Source organism: Mastigoproctus giganteus, chromosome 6, assembly GCF_048544385.1.
Source record: "Mastigoproctus giganteus isolate SK-2022 chromosome 6, ASM4854438v1, whole genome shotgun sequence".
In the NCBI taxonomy this organism is placed as follows: Eukaryota; Metazoa; Arthropoda; class Arachnida; order Uropygi; family Thelyphonidae; genus Mastigoproctus; species Mastigoproctus giganteus.
Window position 1 is genome coordinate 189913147 of NC_143580.1, and position 21746 is coordinate 189934892.

General features: G+C 34.0%; 1 protein-coding gene across 2 annotated transcripts in view; it reads left to right on the plus strand.

Annotated features, from left to right (window-relative positions):
• Sos (Son of sevenless guanine nucleotide exchange factor) overlaps window positions 1-21746 on the plus strand; it is a 669490-nt gene that overhangs the window by 503042 nt on the left and 144702 nt on the right. For both annotated transcript variants that reach the window (XM_090376631.1, XM_090376632.1), the window contains exon 19: window positions 20915-21097. In XM_090376631.1, the coding sequence (XP_090232757.1) occupies window positions 20915-21097 (183 nt within the window). The remainder of the gene's footprint in view (window positions 1-20914; window positions 21098-21746) is intronic.

A 21746-nucleotide genomic window follows, 5' to 3' on the forward strand; every position in this document is an offset into this window, starting at 1 on the left:
CCAACGTGATTCATCTACTTACTTCTTTCTAGGGTTTATATAAAGATGTCTTTGCTGGTTTTTTTTTTTTTTTTTTTTGCATTCTTTGCCCTTTATTTCTCATAATCTGCTTTGACTTGTGGATGGGATCTATTGCAGACTAGTTTATATCTGCCATAGGCTTCTGTATCACCCCATAATTTATATGCATCCCATGCATTTTTATTCTCTGCCAAGTGTCTGAGTAGTTCATCTGACATCTGTTTAGGTCTGAGCCTTCAGTGTTATTTCTTAGTTGGTACAAAAAGCCCAGTTGCTTCTATGATTATTTCTCTTTATGCATGCTTCCCATTTAGAATTTGCTGTCGGTGACATCATCAGTTGTTCCCACTGGATAGAATTTAAAAACTGTAGTCTCCTTTAAAAAAACAAAACCCCTCCCCCGTACCTTTGTTGATAGTTACTTCTTTAAATGGCGCCTCCGTAGCCAGGTGGGCAGGAGCAGCAGTGCGTAGCACATACTTCTTGATTAGACCAGGGTTCGAGCCCGTGAGCCACCAAATATGGAAGATGTGGAAAGGTCAGGGAATGACCACCGCATATCCCCGGAGCAATATGGCCTTAGTTGCTAATGCTCCTAAAAACCAAATAACAACAACTTCTTTAAGTGAATCCCACATCAATACACTGTGACCAATGCCACCTAGTGTTTCATTTATCTATATATTCTTATTATGACACGACGAATCACTAGATAATTATCTAAGGCAGCTGGTAAAGTTTCCTCCATTTTGTTCATTGCAGTATTCAGCAGAATTAATCCATGATTACCGAGTGTGTCTTATCATTGGACTATTCTTAATGGTTTCAGCAGCTTCCAGAATGCAATTTCTTAGGTTGTCTTGTGTGGTGATATGCATAGAATGAACGATAGATTTCATGTGACCCATCAAAAGTAATCTCAGGGTGTGATGTTGAGTGATCATTGTACTGGGCAGTTTCAACCAATCCATCAGTAATTGTACCCCAAAATTAAAGACTTAAACATCAGAGAAAAGTGGGCTGTGTGCCATTATGTATAAACCACATCCTCTGCCAAGTTTCAAAGGACATGTCTTCCAGTAGTTCCCACAAATTGTTCTGTAGAAAATGGAGGTATGCCATTCCTTAAAAGCCTGCTAGTAAAAAACATTGGCCATTAAGATACTAGAACACCATGCCAAACATTAAAGGAAAAGGTATGTTGATATGTATGTAGTGGCAATCATATGTGGGGTTTATTTTTCCATACCTATGAGTATTTTGAGAGTTAAGAATTCTATTTCTTGTAAAATGTAAATCATGTGTAACCAGACTGACGTGGCAGAGAAATCAAGAATCATGCATACATTACCAAATAGGCTGCTGACAAAAGATTTTGTTTGTTTATACCTTGTAACAATTCTTGTACAAGAGTGCTGTGAAATGGATACAGTTGCTGTTCAGACTGTTTTTAGTAATGTCTCCTCTGTACATTTGCAGTTGAAGAGCAAAGTATTTGCTCTTTAACATTTGCATTTTGTCGAGACTTCCCTTCCAATTTTTTTTCACAATGATGTCAACGTACCTTTTTCTCTAAATTGTCTCCCCACAGCAGTTGATGTTTTATTTAGTTTTCCAACTCAGTGAGTACCAGAGTACTCGTGTTTGTATTTGTTAGCATATCTGCAAACAGCAGCCATAGAATTTATGAATCTCACTATAAAATATCACATAACTTGGAAAAGTAAACAAATTTGTAGCATTACTCATATACCAGCAGGGCTGGCATTAGCATTTGTGTCACCTGAGGCAAAACTTTGTAAAGGTTCCTAATTCATGTCATATCTCTTAACATGCATATATATGCAGTAGCACATCTAGCAGTGCCTGTTTTAGGCTTCACCTGTGGCAAGTGCCTCAGTTGTGCACCATTAGAACCAACCCTGCATATCAGTTTAACAAATGCTGTACAGCGAACAACAAGGACAAATAGACAATGATACTCTGTTACCTCAAAACTGAGCAGCTGATATGATTTAAATAGTATTAGACATTATTCATATCAGTGTTGGTATTTATGTTTTATATGTTTAAAGCCTACCTTACATATTCATATTTTTATGATCTAGATTTGAACATAAAAATGTTTTTTATCTATTCTATGCAGTTTTGTAATTTGTGTTTAATGTGAAATGAAGGCTTTTGAAGCATATGGTTACAGCATTTTTTCCTTATTATAAAATGTGCTCTCACATTTGTTTCATGCAATTTTGAGAAATGTATTGTACAATTTAAATATTTAAGTTAGTTTCATGCCCATGTGTTTATTTACAACTTTTAAATAAATTGTTCAAACTGTTTTTAGTAATTTACTTCTCAGTAATCTGACATATAGCCCATCCTGGATATATTCGCAGGGTGTATCTAATGATAATAAAGTAATTAAAAAAAATTAAAACCAGCATGTAGTTAGTAAAATGGTTATTCATACTGGATGTGTTTCTGATTATTACATTTAAAACTCCATATCCAAATCTGGTAAATTTTAGTCTACCACCTGTCTGTCCCCAAGAATGCCAGATTTTAAAGACAACTGTATATATTTTTTCTTTTTTAAAAATTCTTACAAATTTTGTGACACATCTAAAGTCCCCCCCTTCCAAGATATTCTTGTGACTACATCTTGATCTTCAAATACTTTTATCAAGAGGCAGTATTTTAGGCTCATGCAGCACAATCACAGACCCTTATTACACTTTATAATTCACTCCAGATGTCAAGTTCCATGTTCCATCACTTTGTATTTTTAGCTACTGTTGCATCTGTTTATAAATACTTTCCAGGCATTTTTCCATTCATTGAAGATTTGAATGATGCTAGTCTTTGAACACTCAACAAGTGAGCATCCTCTATGTTATAATATGCAAGCTGAGACTCTAACCCCTTGAAGCCCATGTGTGCTTGCATTTGTGTGTGTGTGCATACACACACTCAGCACGAAGTAGTAATAGTAAGTTAAAACAATTGGTTAATGGGGAAAAAAAAAAAAATGATACAATGAGACCCAATTATTTGCTTTACACATTGATATGTAAGTCATTGTGGGATTGGAGCCATCACTATGAAAATAGAAATAGCATAATTAGTGTACAGGTAGTTCTCGACTTTACGAGTTAATTCGTTCTAGCACGCGCTCGTAAAGCGAAAACTCGTAAAGCGGGAATTTATTTCCCATAAACATAAGGTTAAATATAGCGGTTACCTTCTCAACAATGAAATTAGTTAACTGATTACTTTATGTTTAAACAATGATTGATTTATCGAAAGAAATGAAAACGTAGCTGTAAAATCAAGCAAATTATAATAATAGAGAAATTATTTATGGCCTACAAATGTTAAAGAATGTTTATTCTTCATCATCATCAACTAAATGCACACTCGTTGATCACTCATTATTGGCTCGGCACTCATTGGTTTGTTGCTTGAAGAGCCATCTTCTTCAGAAATGTTTCCCGAAGCGTTTGTTTCCAAGATAATCTCTTTTAATTATAAATTTCACGATTGCATGCATAAGCATTTTTTAATGGCACACACAAATTACAACTAACACGATTCGTATGTAGTAACAAGTTTACGAAACTTAAAAAAAGGAATGAAGAGAAGATTCTGAAAATTTATTTGTTTTTTATACGATTTAAGATTTCAGTAAAGGGGAAACACCATAATAACTTAAAAAAACCACACAATTCCGGCTATCGGTATTTTCGCAAATGCAACAAGCTAGAGTTTACTACCCGTTTATAATTGCTTGCAGTAACAGAAAAGCCCAATTAAATGGAAAGTGCAAATCGTTTTTATTGTTTTATGGTCGTGACCTTCAGAAATGTACTTTAGAAAAAAAAAAGTGTAGTGCATTTTAATGATTTGAACTGGTAACTAATACAGTTTACAAACCACGCTCACGACCTTTTATATGGCCTTAAGGTCACGCTCGTGACCTTAAAAATGATATTTTAGAGAGATAAATAGCTTAGTTATACAGCAAAAATTTGAACTTCCAAAATCTTGAAACGAATTACCAAAAAACAAAGTGTTATTGGGTTCACATTACAATATTTTCATCGATTTTCACGATGGTTTCTCTGGAACTGATTAATATCGTGAAGGGGAGGGGGTACACTGTTTCTTTTGCTATGCATGTTGTTTGAAATGTGGTATTTATGAATGTTTAACATTCGTTTTTTGAAATTAATGTTCATACTTTCAATTTTGTTGATACTTGGGAAAAAAAAACTCGTAAACCCGGGAACATGTAAAGCAAGAACTGCCTGTAATTGTAACTGTTTTTGCATACTTTTTATCAGTAAACTGTAGGCTTAATAATAATATTAATAAAATATGGTATAGGAAGGATAATATACATCATAATTTACTAGCAAATACATTATATGAAGAAATACATTGAATTAAGCAGTAGGTGTGGTAATTAATTTAATACAGTAAATTTAATAACTGTTATAAAAGGGCAGGCCTGACAGCATAATTAAAGTAATAAACAAAAAGATAAACTTGTATCTTCAGTCGAATCTCGTTAATAGAAAATTCAAGGGACCTAAATTTTCGCATTTTGTAATAACGAGGTTTGTAGTAACGAGGTCCCACAAAAGTGTCAAGATTTTACCTTTTAATTTTATTTTTGGTACATTGTATATATGTATCTAAAAATAATAATAAATAGTAATAATATCAAAAATATATGAAAAAAATTAATTTAAATTAATAAAATAATAAAAATTAAAAAAATAATGAAAACAAAAAAGCCTTGTCTAACAATACAGTAATTGAAATAGCACATTTTTTTTTTAAATTTTATTTTATTTGTAAGATAAACTAAGAGAAAAGAAATTAACAGAAATGAAAATGTTATACAGTACAGGCTGGCCTCGATTAACATGATTAATTCGTCCTGTGAGCACAAAACATAAACGCGTTAATTGTATATTATAATCAATAGGAAAAATTATAACTGGGCCGTGACCTTCAGGAATGTCGATAAAGAATTTTAAAAATACCTTTTAAATAACTTTTTAACTGTATACCATGTAAAAAGATAAAAATAATTATAGAATTAAATGTTTATTTATTGCACAAAATACATAATGAAGAAACTATTTGTTACAGAAATAGTTCAACATAGTCATTGGAACAGTTGGTAGTCCGTGCAGGCTATATAGCTGCCCTGGTGCAAACTTCTTATTGCTCCCCTCCCTGCCCCAACGGCAGTTTTTCTTATGTCAATTTTTTTTTTATATATATTTATATATATATATATAATTTTATTTTTAAACACAAAATAACATATATTATGATACATGAAATAAATATGTTAAAAATAAAATAAAATAACGAAAATACATTTATTTTTCTTTGGCTGCAGATAACAAAATAAAACTATTAGCATTAGCATTAGTAGAGGCATTTGATGCAAGAAAGCAAGCTTACGCAGCATCAGCCAAAAAAAAAAAAAACAAACCCACTTCCACTTCACCCCTCTGTTCGTTCAAAATACCTGTCCAGCTGAGCCTTAAACTTATTTAGGCTATCAACTTCCACTACAAGGGGTGGAAGTCTGTTCCACCAACCAACCACCCGCTGGCTAAAGGCAAATTTCCGCACGTCTATCCTACATCTGTCTTTCCTCAATTTGAATTTATGCCCTCTCAGGTGATTATTCTGAGCTAGAGGAAGAATCCCATCAGCATTGAGCATGCTCAAACCATTCAAGGCTTTATACACCTCTATCAGATCACCTCGCTGGTGCCTAGTCTCCAGACACTGTAATTTGCAAAACTTAAGCCTTTCTTCGTAAGAGCACCCCTTTGTTCCATTCACTAATCTTGTTGCCATTCTCTGTACTCGTTCAAGCAGCTCTACATCCTTCTTGAAATGAGGCCTCCAGACCTGTATACAGTATTCTAGGTGTGGCCTGACCATTGCCTTATACAAGGGAATAATCACCTCCTTATCCCTGCTGGAAAAATTCCTGTATATCATTGACAATACTCCATGAGCTACTCTTGCAGCCCGTCTGCACTGCTCAGAGAACTTCATATCTGCCTGCACAACCACCCCAAGTCCCTTTCATTCTCTGCCACTGTCAGTGTAGTACCACAGAGTTGATACGTTGCTGTGGGGTTGCTGTTTCCCATGTGTAGTACTTTACATTTGTCAATGTTAAACTTCATTTGCCACCTCTCAGCCCATCTGCTCAACCTTTCCAGATCCTGTTGCAGCAGCATAGTGTCAGTAGTGTCCTTGACAACCCTGCCAACCTTTGTATTGTCTGCGAACTTGGACATTAAGCTTGATATACCATCATCAATATCATTTATAAATACAGAAAACAATAATGGACCCAACACTGAACCCTGAGGGACTCCACTAATAACATTAGTCCACGATGAGCAGTGTCCATTGATTACCACTCTCTGTCTTCTCCCCCTCAACCACCCCTTTATCCATAGAAGCAATTTGCCTCCAATGTCACACTGCTCCAATTTGTGTAGCAGTCTTCCATGTGCAACAGTATCAAAAGCCTTTCTAAGATCCAAGTATATAATATCAAAGCTATTCCCTGCATCCAGTTCTTTTGTGACTGCATCATAGTATCCAATCAAATTGGTCAGGCAAGTCTTCCCCTTAACAAAACCATGCTGTGTCCGAGCTATAACTGAAGTCTTGTCTAAATGATCCTGCAGTGCTTCTTTAACCAGTGCCTCCATTAATTTTCGTGGAACAGAAGTTAAGCTCACAGGTCTATAATTACTTGTGTCAGCCTTTGATCCTCCTTTGTGAATTGGGGTCACATTTGCAATATAGTGGGGTCACTATATATAAACTTAAAATAAAAATGTAAGTAATAAAAATAATAATAATAAAACAATACCAAAACATTATATAACTTGTCTTGCTTTGACTGTAGCAAATTCAGTCATAACATTTTTTATATCTAAAGTATCACAAATATCACTTTCTATAGATTTTATTGCCAAATTATTAAGAAAGATTAATTTCTTAATGCTTTGATGAATGGAGGTAATTTTTTATTAATTTTAATTTCGAAGAAGTGCTCGCCCTAGCTACTGATACAGGCATTGTTAACATTATTTTGAAAATTTCTTGTGGAGTGTGATTCACGGACATAAAATTAAAATTTTGGAAATTTGTATTTCATTTGCAAGATCAACAGCAACAATATCTTTTGGACATTCCTCATTGGTCGCATCTGATAACTGTAGTTCTAAATCTGAACAATATTTTAAAATTTCATCTTTTGACATTTTACTTAGCTCACTAAAACATTGTAAAAAATTTAAATTGTTTTTTGGTCGCTTTTCATTTCTTTTTTTTTTTTTTTTTTTTTCTTTTTCTGTATTCATAATCAGAGAGTCGTTTCCTTCCATCACACATCTCAGAAACGCTCCACACGTCTTTCAAAATCCCTTTCACTGACTATGAGTCTTGTAACAAGGCAAAGTATGGATCACTGGCAAACCATCTGGCAAAACCAAGAAGGCAACAAACTCCTTCAGATTAAACTAAATCTTCCTTTCGATTCAAGCTTCTGCTTGAACCAAAAGGAAGAAGTCATGCTTCGAATAGGATATACAGATCTTACTCCCTTATCTTCTTTCTTCCTCGGATCCACCTTTCTGTCCGAACTGCCAAGCTCAAATCACTGTCCAGGATATCATAGTTGACTGCCCTCTCTATAATGGAGTATGGCAAACCACATTCTTATCAAGCCATGCAGCTCAAATCATACCTACTTTGCACCAAATTTTACATGACAGGTCTGATATTGATGCAGTTTTCACTTTTCTAAAAAAATAAAATGCTACGAAAGAATATAGTGTTTAAATCCCACGAAATACACATGACACCTGGTAACTCCTACCATTGTTTGGTGCATAATGGCCTTTAGCTGCTGTTGCGCCGTAAAATCTCCAACAATAACAACCACCCCCTTAGTCATTGCTGCCCTGGTGTGGTACACTATTTGCACCACCCCGTTGGCATGGCTCTGAATGTTGGCTTTCTTTTATTTTTTTTTTTTAACACACAATTTCTAATTGCCGACAACAAGCTTCTGTAGGCCCTGGTGAAATAATATGCTTATTTCGATGTTAGGATCAATATCCATTACCTTTTTCTTGAGGTTCTCCGCGATACGAAAGATTTCACCTAGTTCTTTTACCGTTATCTCCTTTGCAGTAACATTTTCAACTGGCTCACACTTTTTTTCTTCAGTTTCTTCATATGCATGCTGTTCCTCTATTTGAAGGAGATCATTGTTATTTAGCTGTTCTGAATGCGAATTCAGTGATTCTCGAACGCTAGCCTTATCTACACCTTTGAAACCAAGGTCATTACCAATATTAGTTACATCTTCAATAACTTTTTGAACTGCATCCTTGAAGCCAGTAAAATTGTTTGCACAATGGGGTAAAAGATGCCTCCAAACTTCTCTCATATTGCTGGCTGTCATTTCTTCCCATGCTGCATGAATGTTTTCAGTGACCACTCGTATGTTATATTTTATCCAAAATTCTGGTACAGAGATTGCATTGTCTCCTGGTGTAGCTTCAAGGGCCTGTGCAAATGTTCTACGGAGATAGTAAGCAAGTGCAGAAGAATGTCCAGGTGCATTATCTAAAATGAACTTTATTAAACAGAGCTTTAAAAGTAATATTATTTCTCTTGAAATAGGCTTCAACTGTTGGACAGAAACGACACGTAAACCAGTCTTTAAATAGGGCTTTGGTCACCAAAATGACTGGAAGAGTTCAATAGCTGTATCCTTTTAAAGCCCTAGGATTTTGTTTCCGGTACATAAGCATAGGGCCAACCGGGCTAGCCGGATGGATAAAGTGCCTGCCTAGCAACCCAAAGGTCGCGGGTTCGAATCCCACCTCTGGCTTGGATAAAAGTACTGCAAAAACCTTGGGAGTTTCATTATGGCCACAGAAGCCGATGCGCCAACAACTACCAAAAATAAAAAAAAAATAAAAATAAGCATAGGCTTCCATTTAAAATCACCTTCAGCGCTACCTCCTAATAAAAGTATTAGTTGTTAGTTGATCTTTTGAGACTTTATACCCACATTGTGATACTTTATTTGCAGCCAAATAAGTTTTAGTTGGCATCCGTTTCCAAAATAGGCCTGTTCCGTCTACATTAAATATTTGCCAATCATTGTATTCACCATCCTGAATGATTTTTGCAATTCTGCAGGAAATTTGGCTGCAGCAGCTTCCTTTGTTACTTTAACATTATGCAGTCCTGCTCGATTTTTGAAACGTTCAACCCACCCTGAACTAGCAACAAATGTTTCACTCTACCCTTGATATTTTGTTTCTTTGAGCTTAGTAAAAATGTTAATATCTTTGCTCTTAAAATTGTCCTTGGAGAATGGAATTCTCTTTTGATTGTAATCTTCTATCCAAATTGATAAAAGGCTTTCCATTTCAATCATTATTGGAGTTCTGTTCCTGGTATTTTGTAAACCAGAAGAAGTTGATGAAACTTTACTTTTCTCTTTGTATTCGTCCTTATGGCTCAAGATAGTTTGTACTGTAGACTCGCTGTATCCTAGATCTCTTACGATTTTCGCATGTTGTGCACCATTCATGTTTTTTAATAACTTCAAGTTTTTCAGCTAAAGTAATAACTTTCCATTTTTTTTTTATTGCAGTCGCATTGTTTTTCACTCTTTCTTTTATCCATAATTAACAGGGGTAAAAAATTAGAATTTTTAAATGCAAGTCCTTATTAGCAGGAGACAAACAAGTAACACATCTGCTTCCGATGGTTGATGTAACACACTGAGATGAGCAGTGATTCACACTCCTGTTTATTGCCCATCTGACATGTGGTAAGCTTGGCACACAATTCGAATCTTTTTCACAACTATCACATAAAAAAAGATCATGTTAACTGGAAATTTGCATCATGTAAAGTAAAATGTATAATTTTTTCAAATAGCGGTAACTGAAAAACGTGTTAATCAAACTCACGTTATGCAAGGCCTGGCTGTATATATTTTGATATTACAATATTTTAGTATCACAGTAAAAAGAATTACAATCTTAATATAAAAAGAGACATACAAACTTAGCTTTTTAATAAAATAATCTAATTTAAAGAAATAATCCAGTGTTGTTAGCATAGTTTTTTGTCCTATATGCATTTTTAACTGCGGCACAGACATTATCAAATGCAATAGGTGTTTCATTATCAACATTATCACAGGCTAACACATTCTCTATTATGCTCAATGCATTTTGAGCATCTTTTTTAGATGGCAGTGTGTGTGCGCTTCTTCACTTTTGTTGTTGCTGGTCAAAAACGTCTTTTTGCTTGGTGCTCAGCACCTCTTCTGGTGTTGGCATTGCCATGGTAACAACTTCATCATCCACCTTCATAAACTCTTCATATTTGCCAATAAAATCCATATGCTCCTTCAAATTCCAACATTCCTTGATGTTGCTATTACATTCTTCTGCTGGACCATGCTTTTTGATGATATTCTCTCCAAAGCCACTCTTTTTGAAGCAGTTGATTATTACACTTGATGCAATACTGTCCGAAGCAATAACAAGATTGTGGATAACATCCAAGACAATTTGCAGGCTTGAACAATTGCAGCCAATTTGGCTACAAATTGTTCCCTCCTATGTTGTGGATCAAGAACCTTATCAGGCGTGCTTGAAGTTATAAATAATGCTTTGATATAAATAATGCATAAAACTTGTGCTTTTGGGAGGTAAAAATAGCAGCCATATACTTATCAACTTATGTGCCTTGGCAGAATGTGCTGTACAAAGATATGGAGTCATCAAAATGTTCCTTTTCTCTGAAGCCATTCTTCTGTCCATTTTGATAACCAAGACTGAAAACTGTAAGCCAAGTACTTCTGTTGGCCTCATAATCACAGGAAGTTGGTTAACTTCTTTAAAACATTTTGGCTTGGAAAACTTACCAATCAGAAGTGGGTGTAGTTTTGTACTGTCAACTGAATTGCAGCATAACAGAACAGTGAGTCTGTTTACTTAATTTTTCCCCATGACAAGACTCTCCTCGAACAGCAAATGTTTTGTTTGACAGCAAATTATAGAATAAACCTGTCTCATCGAGATTAAAAATATCCTCTGCCTCATATTTTTCAAGAATGGACCATACTGAACACAATCCGTCTTTAACCTTGTTGGTTGAATAATCCAGACTCGCTGCAAACATTTTTCAAAACCAAGTTATTCCTGTCTATAATTCCATATTGCTGAGCTAGATAATTTGCCTTTTCTTGCAGAATTGGATCTGATATTGGCAAATTAGATGCACACATTTGTTAGTACCACTCAAAGTTTTGTTTCAAGCTCTTCGTGTTTTGGACCACGAATTTTTTCTTGTTTCCTATTTTTTAATCATTGCTTCAGTGTCCCGCACTTCTTCAATTTTTTTTGGTGTTTCAGTATTGTAAATAAAAATAGGTAAAGTGATGTTGTATTCCTTTGCAATGTCCATTTTGCTTCTTTTCAGTTTTATTTCCAGGCTTAATTCCACCTGTTTATGTTTTGTCGGCATATCACTGCTAGATGAGATGAAATATAAACAAACTTTAAATTAATTTAAACATATGAGTTCTAAAAAATGCATCAGCTGAGATATAATTGCACAAAAAATAGGTCATACTGTAGCAAAAGACTTTCAACTGGTGTAACAATTGCAACCGACCTTACCGTGGAGAGCAAGGGAATGTATGTTTGGCATAAGTCGAATTAGGAAACACACTTCTCAAGTTTGCTAATCCGTTACCTTCTTTATTTAGTCCCTTGACAAAATTTTTCATCAATCCAAGTTTGATGTGCAGGGGTGGAAGAAGAACCTTGTTTGATTGCACTAAAGGAATATATTTTACATTACATTGTCCTGGTATGAACTCATCCCAATGTTGCACAACATAATGTTCTTCTGTTGCGTGGCTGTCCCACAAACACAAAAAACGACATTTTGCAAAACCTTAAGATCACTGCATATGTTCCAACCATAATTCTGGTATTTTATAGCATATAGAACAGGGGTGGAGAACCGTTTTAGTACTGGGGCAAATTGCAAGTGCATAAGAACCTGTGGGGGGTGCATCTTTGCTGAGAAAAATAAATAATCTTTAATGCTTTAATTACCGAATAATAAATCTTATATGCTTTAAATACCGAAAACACCAATGTTACCACAGTTATAACGTTTTAATTTTAATGAACCTTTTACTTTGCACCTTAATGAGAAGGTTGGCACTGCTTTGCTTTGAAAAAGCTCAGGGATTTTAGATGGCACGGATGATGCAGCAATCCTTAGTTGGTTTGTAAGATTATCATCCATAAGTCTAGCACAAAAATGATTCTTGGCTAAATTTAATGTTGAGGAAAAACTGTTCACATCGGTAAGTATTAGAAAACAGCGATGCAATTTTCAATGAATGATTCCTCAAAATTGGATATTTTTCAGTATCAACATAGCATTTATAAGATTTCAAAATAGATAAACTATTAATTCTAGTTGCAAGGAATCAGGAGCTTCATCTGGCACCACATCAAAAGGAGTTTTGCACGTTCTTAGTTTGAGTCCTGATTTTGTAAATCTTGAAACCTCTTTTAAATTGATTCAAAAGATTGCAACACTCTGCAGCATACTTCTCTGTTGATTTTGGTTTCAGTTCTTTTAGTGTTGGAAAATGTACCATGCAGTATTTTTTCAGTTGAGTTACAAACAATTGCAGCATTGGTTCAAAACTCCTGATATTGATAAGAAGAAAGGTAATAAGCTGATTTGGCCCTTGTGATTTCAAATTTAGATCATTTAAGTGGCTAATAATATCTACCAAACACACTAAATCACATAACTTTTGTTCCTCTTAATGGGGGAGCCTTTAATATCCATGCAGAGTTTCACTTTATCTTTCAGCTCATAGAAGTGCTTGAGCATGTACCCTTTACTTAGCCAGCAAACCTCACAATGGTACAATAAATCACCATATTCTGCTTCAAGGTCCTTAAACATTTCTTTAAATTCTGTGTTGTTCAATCCCTTATTTTTTATGGATTTAATACATTTTGTTGCCACTTTCATCACATTGGTCATTCTTAGAGAATGCGCACCTTAATTTTGTTGGTGAATAAGACAGTTAAACATTATAAATGCATTAAATTCAAGTTGATGGCTACATTCAACTGAATTGCAGCTGAACTGGCTCTCCAGTTCTTTCTTAATTAAAGCAACAAGTCCTCTTTGAGATCCTACTATAGAAGGTGCAATGTCAGTAACTACACCACTCAGACTTTCGTAGGGTAAATCAAAATCACTTATTGTTGGTTTAATGTCAGAAAAGAGATTTTCACCTGTGGTAGCCCCGTGCATCAATTTTAAAGCAAAGAAATCTTCTCGTATTGTAAAGTTTTCCGTTATCCCACCACAAATATAGCCAAATGTGCCACATTTGCTATATCAATTTTTCTTATTCCTTATGTTTGGTCAAATAGTAGCTTCCAAGATTGCACTTTTTATAAACTGCAACCAATTCTTTACAAATGAGACACACACTTTCCATTTACTTCCAAGAAAAAATAATTATCCATCCATTTTTCATCAAACAAAGAACTTCCACCTGCAGCTCTTCTTCTTTTATTATTACTAGTCATTGCAGAAAGGGGTTACTTTAAACTAGGGGTTCCCAGTGGGGTTGATATCAACCCCTGGGGGGTTGATGAAAATTTGAAGGGGGTCGATGAACCTTTAGGGGTCTTTTGGGGGTCATTGAACTATTAGCGGTCGACTGGGGGGGTCGATTAAATAAGATCTATGTTGTATTATTATATTTAATTTTTTTATACATTTTTCTTAACTAAATTCATTTATTTTAAAATTTTTGTATTGTTCAGAAGTCTGGTTTAGTGTTTTTGTGTAGCTAGCAAGTTGTACAATGTAATACAGGCCCTTTAGGCCTGCCTACTGGTCACATGAACACTACGTGACCATCACGTGCAATTTCTCTTGTTTCAGTGACCCGAGTTATAGTATGGATTTAGAGTGCAACGAGTAAGGTCAAAATTTAAACATACATTAATTTTATATTTATTTTTATGGTAGATGCAGTTTATAAAAATATATTAATTTGTGCGAATAGTTGCAAGTATATATATATATAAGTATATATATAATAATTATTTGTTAGACGTGATTGCTTCATTATTTTTGATTATTTTTATTTAATTTTAAGGAAATTAATAAATATGTCAGTACCAAAAAGAAAGTGCTGGCAGTATTCCCAAGAATATTTAAGCTTAGAGTTTATTTCTATGACGGGAAATGATACAATGCCTCTGTCTCATCTGTGAAAAAACATTTACTAACAATGCTATGAAGCCATCAAAGATGAAAGAGCACATTGAAAGAATGCATCCTAATAAAAAAGAAAATAATTTAGAATATTTTAAAAATTTAAAAGAAAAATTTCTTTTACGTTCAAAAACAGGACTTAAATCATTTTTTAAATCATCCACTTCTGAAAATGTTGAAGGTGGAATGGAAGCATCGTACAACATATCACTTTTAATTGCAAAAGGAGGATATCCTCATACAGTTGATGAAAAATTAATTTTACCCACAGTAAGAGAGGTAATAAGTACTGTAATGAAGATAGACCCAGATCTAATATTAAAAAATATTCTGCTGAGTAATAGCACAGTGCAACGCCACATCGATGAAATGGCCAAGGATATTAAAAAGTCTTTATTATTTGATCTACAAAGAAATAAATTCGCCATTCAGTTAGACAAGGCAACTTTCGGAAGAATGAGCATATTGATGATATATGTTCGCTATTATAGCCCAAGAAAAGAAGAAATAACAGAAGAATTTCTTACTGCTAAGCAGTTAGAGACTTACACGACAGGTGAAATTATTATTGATTGTTTTGAAAAATTTTTAGACAGATATAAAATACCTATTTCCAATGTAATTGTGGTGGCTTGTGGTGGAGCACCTGCAATGATTGCAAATATAGAGAATTTCTAGCTCATCTGAAGAAAAAAGTCCAGAACATTTGAACAGACAACATTTAGTTGCAAAAAAAATTAATGAAAACCTTCATGATGGTCTAGATTCGTGCATAAAAACTATAAATATTATAAAATCAAAATCTTTAAATGATCGTCTTTTTGTACAATTGTGTGATAGCAATGACGAAATATATAATAATTTGTTGTTTCACTCAGATGTGCGCTGGCTGTACAAAGGCAATTGTTTACAGAGATTAGTCGAAAATTTCAATACAGTCATAGAATTTCTCCTTCTAATTGATGAACTTATAGGAATGCAATTATTAGATTTAAAAAGGCATATATTTTACTTAGCAGATATGTTTTCCCAATTTAACAATATCCAAAATAAGTTACCAGGAAAATATATTAATCTTATTCAAGCACGGACAATTATTCTTCTGAGTTTCATTCTAAAATTTATCTTTTTTTATCCACACTAAACCAATCAGTTATTTTTGTTATTTTGCAAATTTAAGACAACTGTCTATTCTCAAAAAAGATAAAATTTCTGCTGATGATATACTATTATATACCGATTATTTGAAAAAAATTAAAAGAAGATATGAATGTTCGCTTTAAAGATCTCGAAAACTTGAATGTACCATCGTGGATTGTTGAGTCATTTGATTGTGACATAACCGGAGTAGATATTTCTTTACAAGAAGAATTAATTAAAATTAGAGAAGATCTCAAATTAAAAGTTTTATTCAAAACAAATGGATATGCAAAATTTTGGAATTCAAAAAATATACGGCAAAAATGCCCAGGATTAAAACATATATTTGAACCCTAATTGTTAGCCTTTGAGTTCTTATTTAGTGGAGGCAGGTTTTAATTTATTAAGAAAAAGTAGAAGTAGATTAAATATATCAGAACGCAGAGATTTACTAATAATATTAAGTAATTTTGAACCAAACATTTCAAACATATCTAAACATTAAACCCAACCATCTCATTAATAATATAAATATGATATTATTTTCTTTTATTTTTATGTACTTTTCGTACTATTGTTCATACATATTTTTTTACGTTACCTGTTTACTATTACTGACTTCATACTTGTATGTAATATTATTTTGTACAATAAATTATTATTGGAACATTTTGCTTATTTCAATCAGTCGAACAAAACTTTATTAGAGCTAATATAATACACCACTGATTAAAAAATCCAAACACTTATCATGATTATCATGAAATTTTTAACAATATATATTGTCTTTTGGGTGCTATATGGAGAGAAATGCCCACTCTAAGAATCCTGTTTGTTTACATTGAAGATAATTAGGCATAAAAAAAAGTCAAAAATTTTGTGTTGAAGACTAAAAAAAAGGTTTAAAATTCTATTCAGAAATAGATTGTCCTTCCATCTGAACAGAATCTAAATTTAACACTGTTTATATAGTATACACATAGCGTTTTAGAGTTATAGTAATAATTAAGTTTTAAAGGGAGGAGTCAATAGAATTTTTTTTTCTTGTAAGGGGTCGATGCTTGAAAAAGGTTGGGAACCCCTGCTTTAAACACTTAACAATATTGACTTAAATAGAACTAAGCAAATGAACCATAAATGCTGCCAGCATTCAAAATTATTGCAATGATGTGTAATGACGCAACCGACAACCAACCAAGACAAAACTTAAATCAACACTCACTATCCATCATCAATAACAAGACCTAATAAGGCAGAGCCAATACACGCACGCATGGTTTTGGGGGAGAAACAAATGCTAAATGTTAATTGGCTGTAATACGGGTCCGAATGTGTATTCATACATATTCGGATCATGATTAATGTCATAAGACAAGACTTACGGGTAACAGAAATTTGTTTATAGAGTGCTTAAAACAACTTATATAAATGACTGTTTTGTCCTTAAAGCTTATGCCGTTTTTTCATATGGCATTTTAGAGGACTTCATCAGCGGGTGATTTCAAATTTGACTGGGGGCGAAATTTCACCCACTGGCAAGAGGTTCCCCACCCCTGATGTAGAACCTTAGACATGCTTTCATGACTTTCTTTAAAATCCAATTGAATGAAACACAGGAACTGATGGAAATTCGTTACCATTATGAAGCATTATGGTTATGTTTGGAGGGTAGATTTACAACCCTGAGAACATGTCACAATCAGTTAATACTTGGAAAACCTTGGCACAGCCTGCAAAAATCCTTACCAAAAAATGCCGTGTGCTCTCTTCAAATTGTAAATCGTTGCATCAAAATTTAAACTTAAGAACCATAGGTAAAAGTCTGATTATGTTTATTGCAAGAAAACCGAGGCCACAATTGATTAATAAAATTAAGAGAATTAGCTTATATCTGTTAAAATAAATCAATATGTCGTACATTACTGGTTAGATTATGCGAAATTGGCATATTTTGGTAAATATGTAGCTCCCTCTATATTTATTAACTGTGATGTGAAACTGTCATAGTGATTTTCAAAATCTATGCATAAAAATTGGTTAAAAACAGCATTTAAATTCTTGGAGGTAAAAATCGTGTTGGCTAGTGTAATCAGACAATTATGCCAAGACTTGTATTAAACATACAAAATAACAAGATGCCTCTGGAGCCAGGTGGAAAGGAGCAGCAGTGCGTAGCACACGCTTCTTGATTAGACCGGGGTTCGAGCCCATCACCACCAAATACGGAGGATGCGGAAAGGTCAGGGAATGACCACCGCACATCCTGGAGCAATATGGCCTTAGTTGCTAATGCTCCTAAAAACCAAATAACAACAACAAAATAACATTTATTTCTCACAGGATGAAATGAACTTTGTCGTACATATAAACTGAATTTAGTAATAAACTAATATGGAAAGGCCTATCCTTTAGCGGCAGAATTGTATGTGCTTCATATGAATGAGTACTTTGTATAAACCAAGTTTGTATTAATGAGATTTTAGTGTATAAACCAAGTTTGTATTAATGAGATTTTAGTGTATATACCATATAGACCATTATTCAAATAGCATTATGATCGTTAGTTAAATTTTCCTTAGCTCTATGTACTTGAGTTTGAGTGGGATATTAGAAGGCACCACCACTGTTCGATTTTATTAGTGTTAACCCGCATTTGAACAATTCCTTATAAATCTTAATTTGTTCTTATTTGGACTTGGATGTTGAAAATTTTAGTGAAGTTATTGTCAAAAATGAAATCAGACTTAAAAAAAAAAAAATCTTTCTCGAAAGAAGCTTATATCAGTTACATCATTTTGAAAATAATTGCAGCATTGAATGAAATAAAATACATCCTATTCTAGCAAAGTTTTGTTACATTGCTAATTTAATTTACTAGTAAGTATATGAAGAATTATTTAGAATTAAGAATCAGTTGGTAATTAATTTATTACAGTAAATTTTAATAACTGGTATAAAGCAGCAGGCCTGATAGCATAATTGATGAGGTAACACCAGTTTTCTTGTGGATGGACTGTCTCCCATCAGTCTTGTACGATGCTTATACTATCTTTATTCCAAAAAAGGAAATTGCAAGTGAACCATCGGAATTCAGGCCTATAACTATTTCATTGGTTATATTAAGGAAGCTTAATATAAGGAAGCTTATTCATCTAGGAAGGACTTGAAAAGTTTGCATCTTGCCTCCATCGATTTAAAGAAAGCATTTGACTCGTATCATTCAATGCAGTCTGGGAGACTCTTGTAAGGAAGCACTTTCTTGTCATTTATTAATTATATTATTTCTAAGCATAACAGTTGGCTCTAAGATGAGATTTTTGAATGAATGCCAGGTCATCAAGCCTCGGAACGGTGTGCGGCAGGGAGACCTTTTGTCCCCATTATTGTTTAATCTAGTGTTAGATATGCTGATTAAAGATCTCCCAGTTTACATTGGTTTTGATCTTGACTCTTTCAAGGTTAATACCTTGGCATTTGTTGATTATCATGTCCCAGCAGTGTCAACATCCTCTGGACTTGAGAGTTTATTATATCGTGTGGTTCGGTTTTTCTGGAAGAGAGCACTTTAGGTCTCTAAGTATCTCTAAGAATATCTCTAAGTCCTGGACTTGGTTCCTGGTCGCTTCCGGTACAGACAATAAGCTGAAGGTGGTTGACCATAACTTCTTCATCTGTGACTGTTGTCTTCCAGCAAGCAATATAACATCTACATGGCAGTACCTTGGTGTGGAGCTCACTCCATGAGGTAGGGCGACGGCCAGCGTCTCCTTGGTTGACCTGTTGGGGAAACTTAAAACAGATTCCTTTTAAACCCTAGCAGAGGCTTTTCATCATCAGGACCTATTTAATACCTCAGCTATATCATAGTCTGGTCCTGGGGAGAGAAACATCTTCTAGACTTAATGCTGTAGATTCCTAAGTGAGGTCATTGATCAAGCAGTGGCTTCCCTTGCCTCATGATACAGACACTGCATATATTTATGCTGACATCACAGAGGGAGGTCTTGGAATTCCGTCGGAAAGGGGCCATGGAGCCGCCTCGTTCATGCATCCTTCAATGGCGCTTGCTTATTTCAATCAGAAAAAGTCTGATTTCAGCATCGATGGGTGGGCAAGGGAAACAAGTTGTTGTTTGGCCATGCATATGTAGACTTTAGAGATGCTTTCATATGCATGGTTTACGTGTCAAGCACCATGATGCAATCATAAACATTGTCGAAAATAGACTTTGCCAGAAGGGTTTGGTGGTCCGAAAGGAGCCCTGATATCAAGCTACAAAAAAAAAAGGAAAAAAAGGATTGCTGCAGAAACCCGACCTTCTGTGAGCGAGAGATGGTTCACTGTTTCTTCTCAATGACCAGATAGTAGGCACAGGGCAAGATCTTGAGACTTGCCATTGTATGAAGAAAAATAAATATAACAACTTAAGTCTAAAAGAAGCAGTAGCCCAGGAATTTGGTAGACAGCCTATTGTCTCTACTATAACCTTATAGTAAAAGGGTGTCTGGTGCAAGACTTCGGCATCAGTACTTCGATCATTGGGCATTACCACTGCTGACATAAAGATAATTGTCATCAGGGGATGTTGAGCTGCTGGTGGGGGCTCATCAGCAGATGACCACTGTCTGCCATCGATGACCTCTTATGTCGATATGTTGAAAGGTGCCTATGTAATGGATAAACCTTCTCCAAGAAGAAAGGGAATAAAGTAATAAATAATAACCAAAAAGATAATCTTTTATTTATTTATTTTTTTTTGTTAGTTGTTGGTGCATTGGCTTCTGTGGCCATAATGCACCTTCCAAAGTTTTTGCATTTTACTCTGATCCAAGCCCAAGGCGGGATTCGAACCTGCGACCTTTGGGTTGCCAGACAGGCACTTTACCCACCTGGCTAGCCCGATCAGCATCTTTTTTGTGCATACCATTTAGTGTTCATTATCTTCTGTGAACCAATCGCTTGGATCTACTATAATTTTAGAGAGAATTAATTGTAATGAATGATAATAAATAATCAAGTAATAAACATTCAATGATGAGCATTTAATATTATTTTCAGTAATATATAGTATGTAACAACAAAATATAAAATAAAATAGAATTCTTATGTTAAATTAATGGATATTACCATGGTAACATCTATTAATTTAATTTTAAATAAATTTTTCCATGATCCTAGTTAATTCAATAATTAGGAATAATTATTAAAAAATGTAATATATCATCATATGGAATCCTTTTTAACTGATATATAAAACATGTAGTACATGTCTTGAGACTTTTTATTATTTATTTATTTTATTTTGTCCATATCTGATTTGCAGTTTACTTACTGGTTGATGAAATGCATTGTTGAGACTGAAAACTTTGAAGAACGTGTAGCTGTGGTGTCTAGAATTCTAGAAATTATGATGGTTCTTCAAGAACTGAACAACTTTACTGGTGTTTTGGAAGTTGTTGGAGCAATGAACTCTGCTTGTGTTCACCGGCTGGAACATACATTCTGTGTAAGTTATAGTTTACCAACCGAAAAATTTTGATTGAATATTTTTGTTCTGATAATAGTTTGGTACCTATACAAGAAAATGAATTGTTTTCCCACTTTCAAGTATATTTCATAGCCAATAAATATCTCTGTTAGTTACATTTGAAAAATAATTTCTCTTATATATAATATAGTATATAAAAGGAAGAGGAAGAAAGTTACAATGATAAAAGTGTTTCTTGGACTAAGGCCACTGATAGTCATAATGACCATAAGTTAAGAGAATAAGTAATAGAGTGAAAAGATATAGAAGTATAAAGAAGTATATATGGAAAAGAGTAAAGGAATGAAAGAAATCACAGTATATATATATATAAGTGTCACCGATGAAAATAAAAATAAATATAGATGGAGAAGTTATTAAACACAAAATGCCGAGCCTAGTACTGTTTTTCCTTTTTTTCCACTTCTTCGTTTTCATATTTCATATATATATATATATATATATATATATATATATATATATATAAAAATTACATATAAAAAATATACGAATGAAAATAGATAAGGATATTGTCATATAATATGCAGGTCCGGTGTCGTTATCAAGAGTCAACTACAAAAATTGCATGAAAAAACAGCAATATCAAATTTCTGTTTCTGATGCAAAG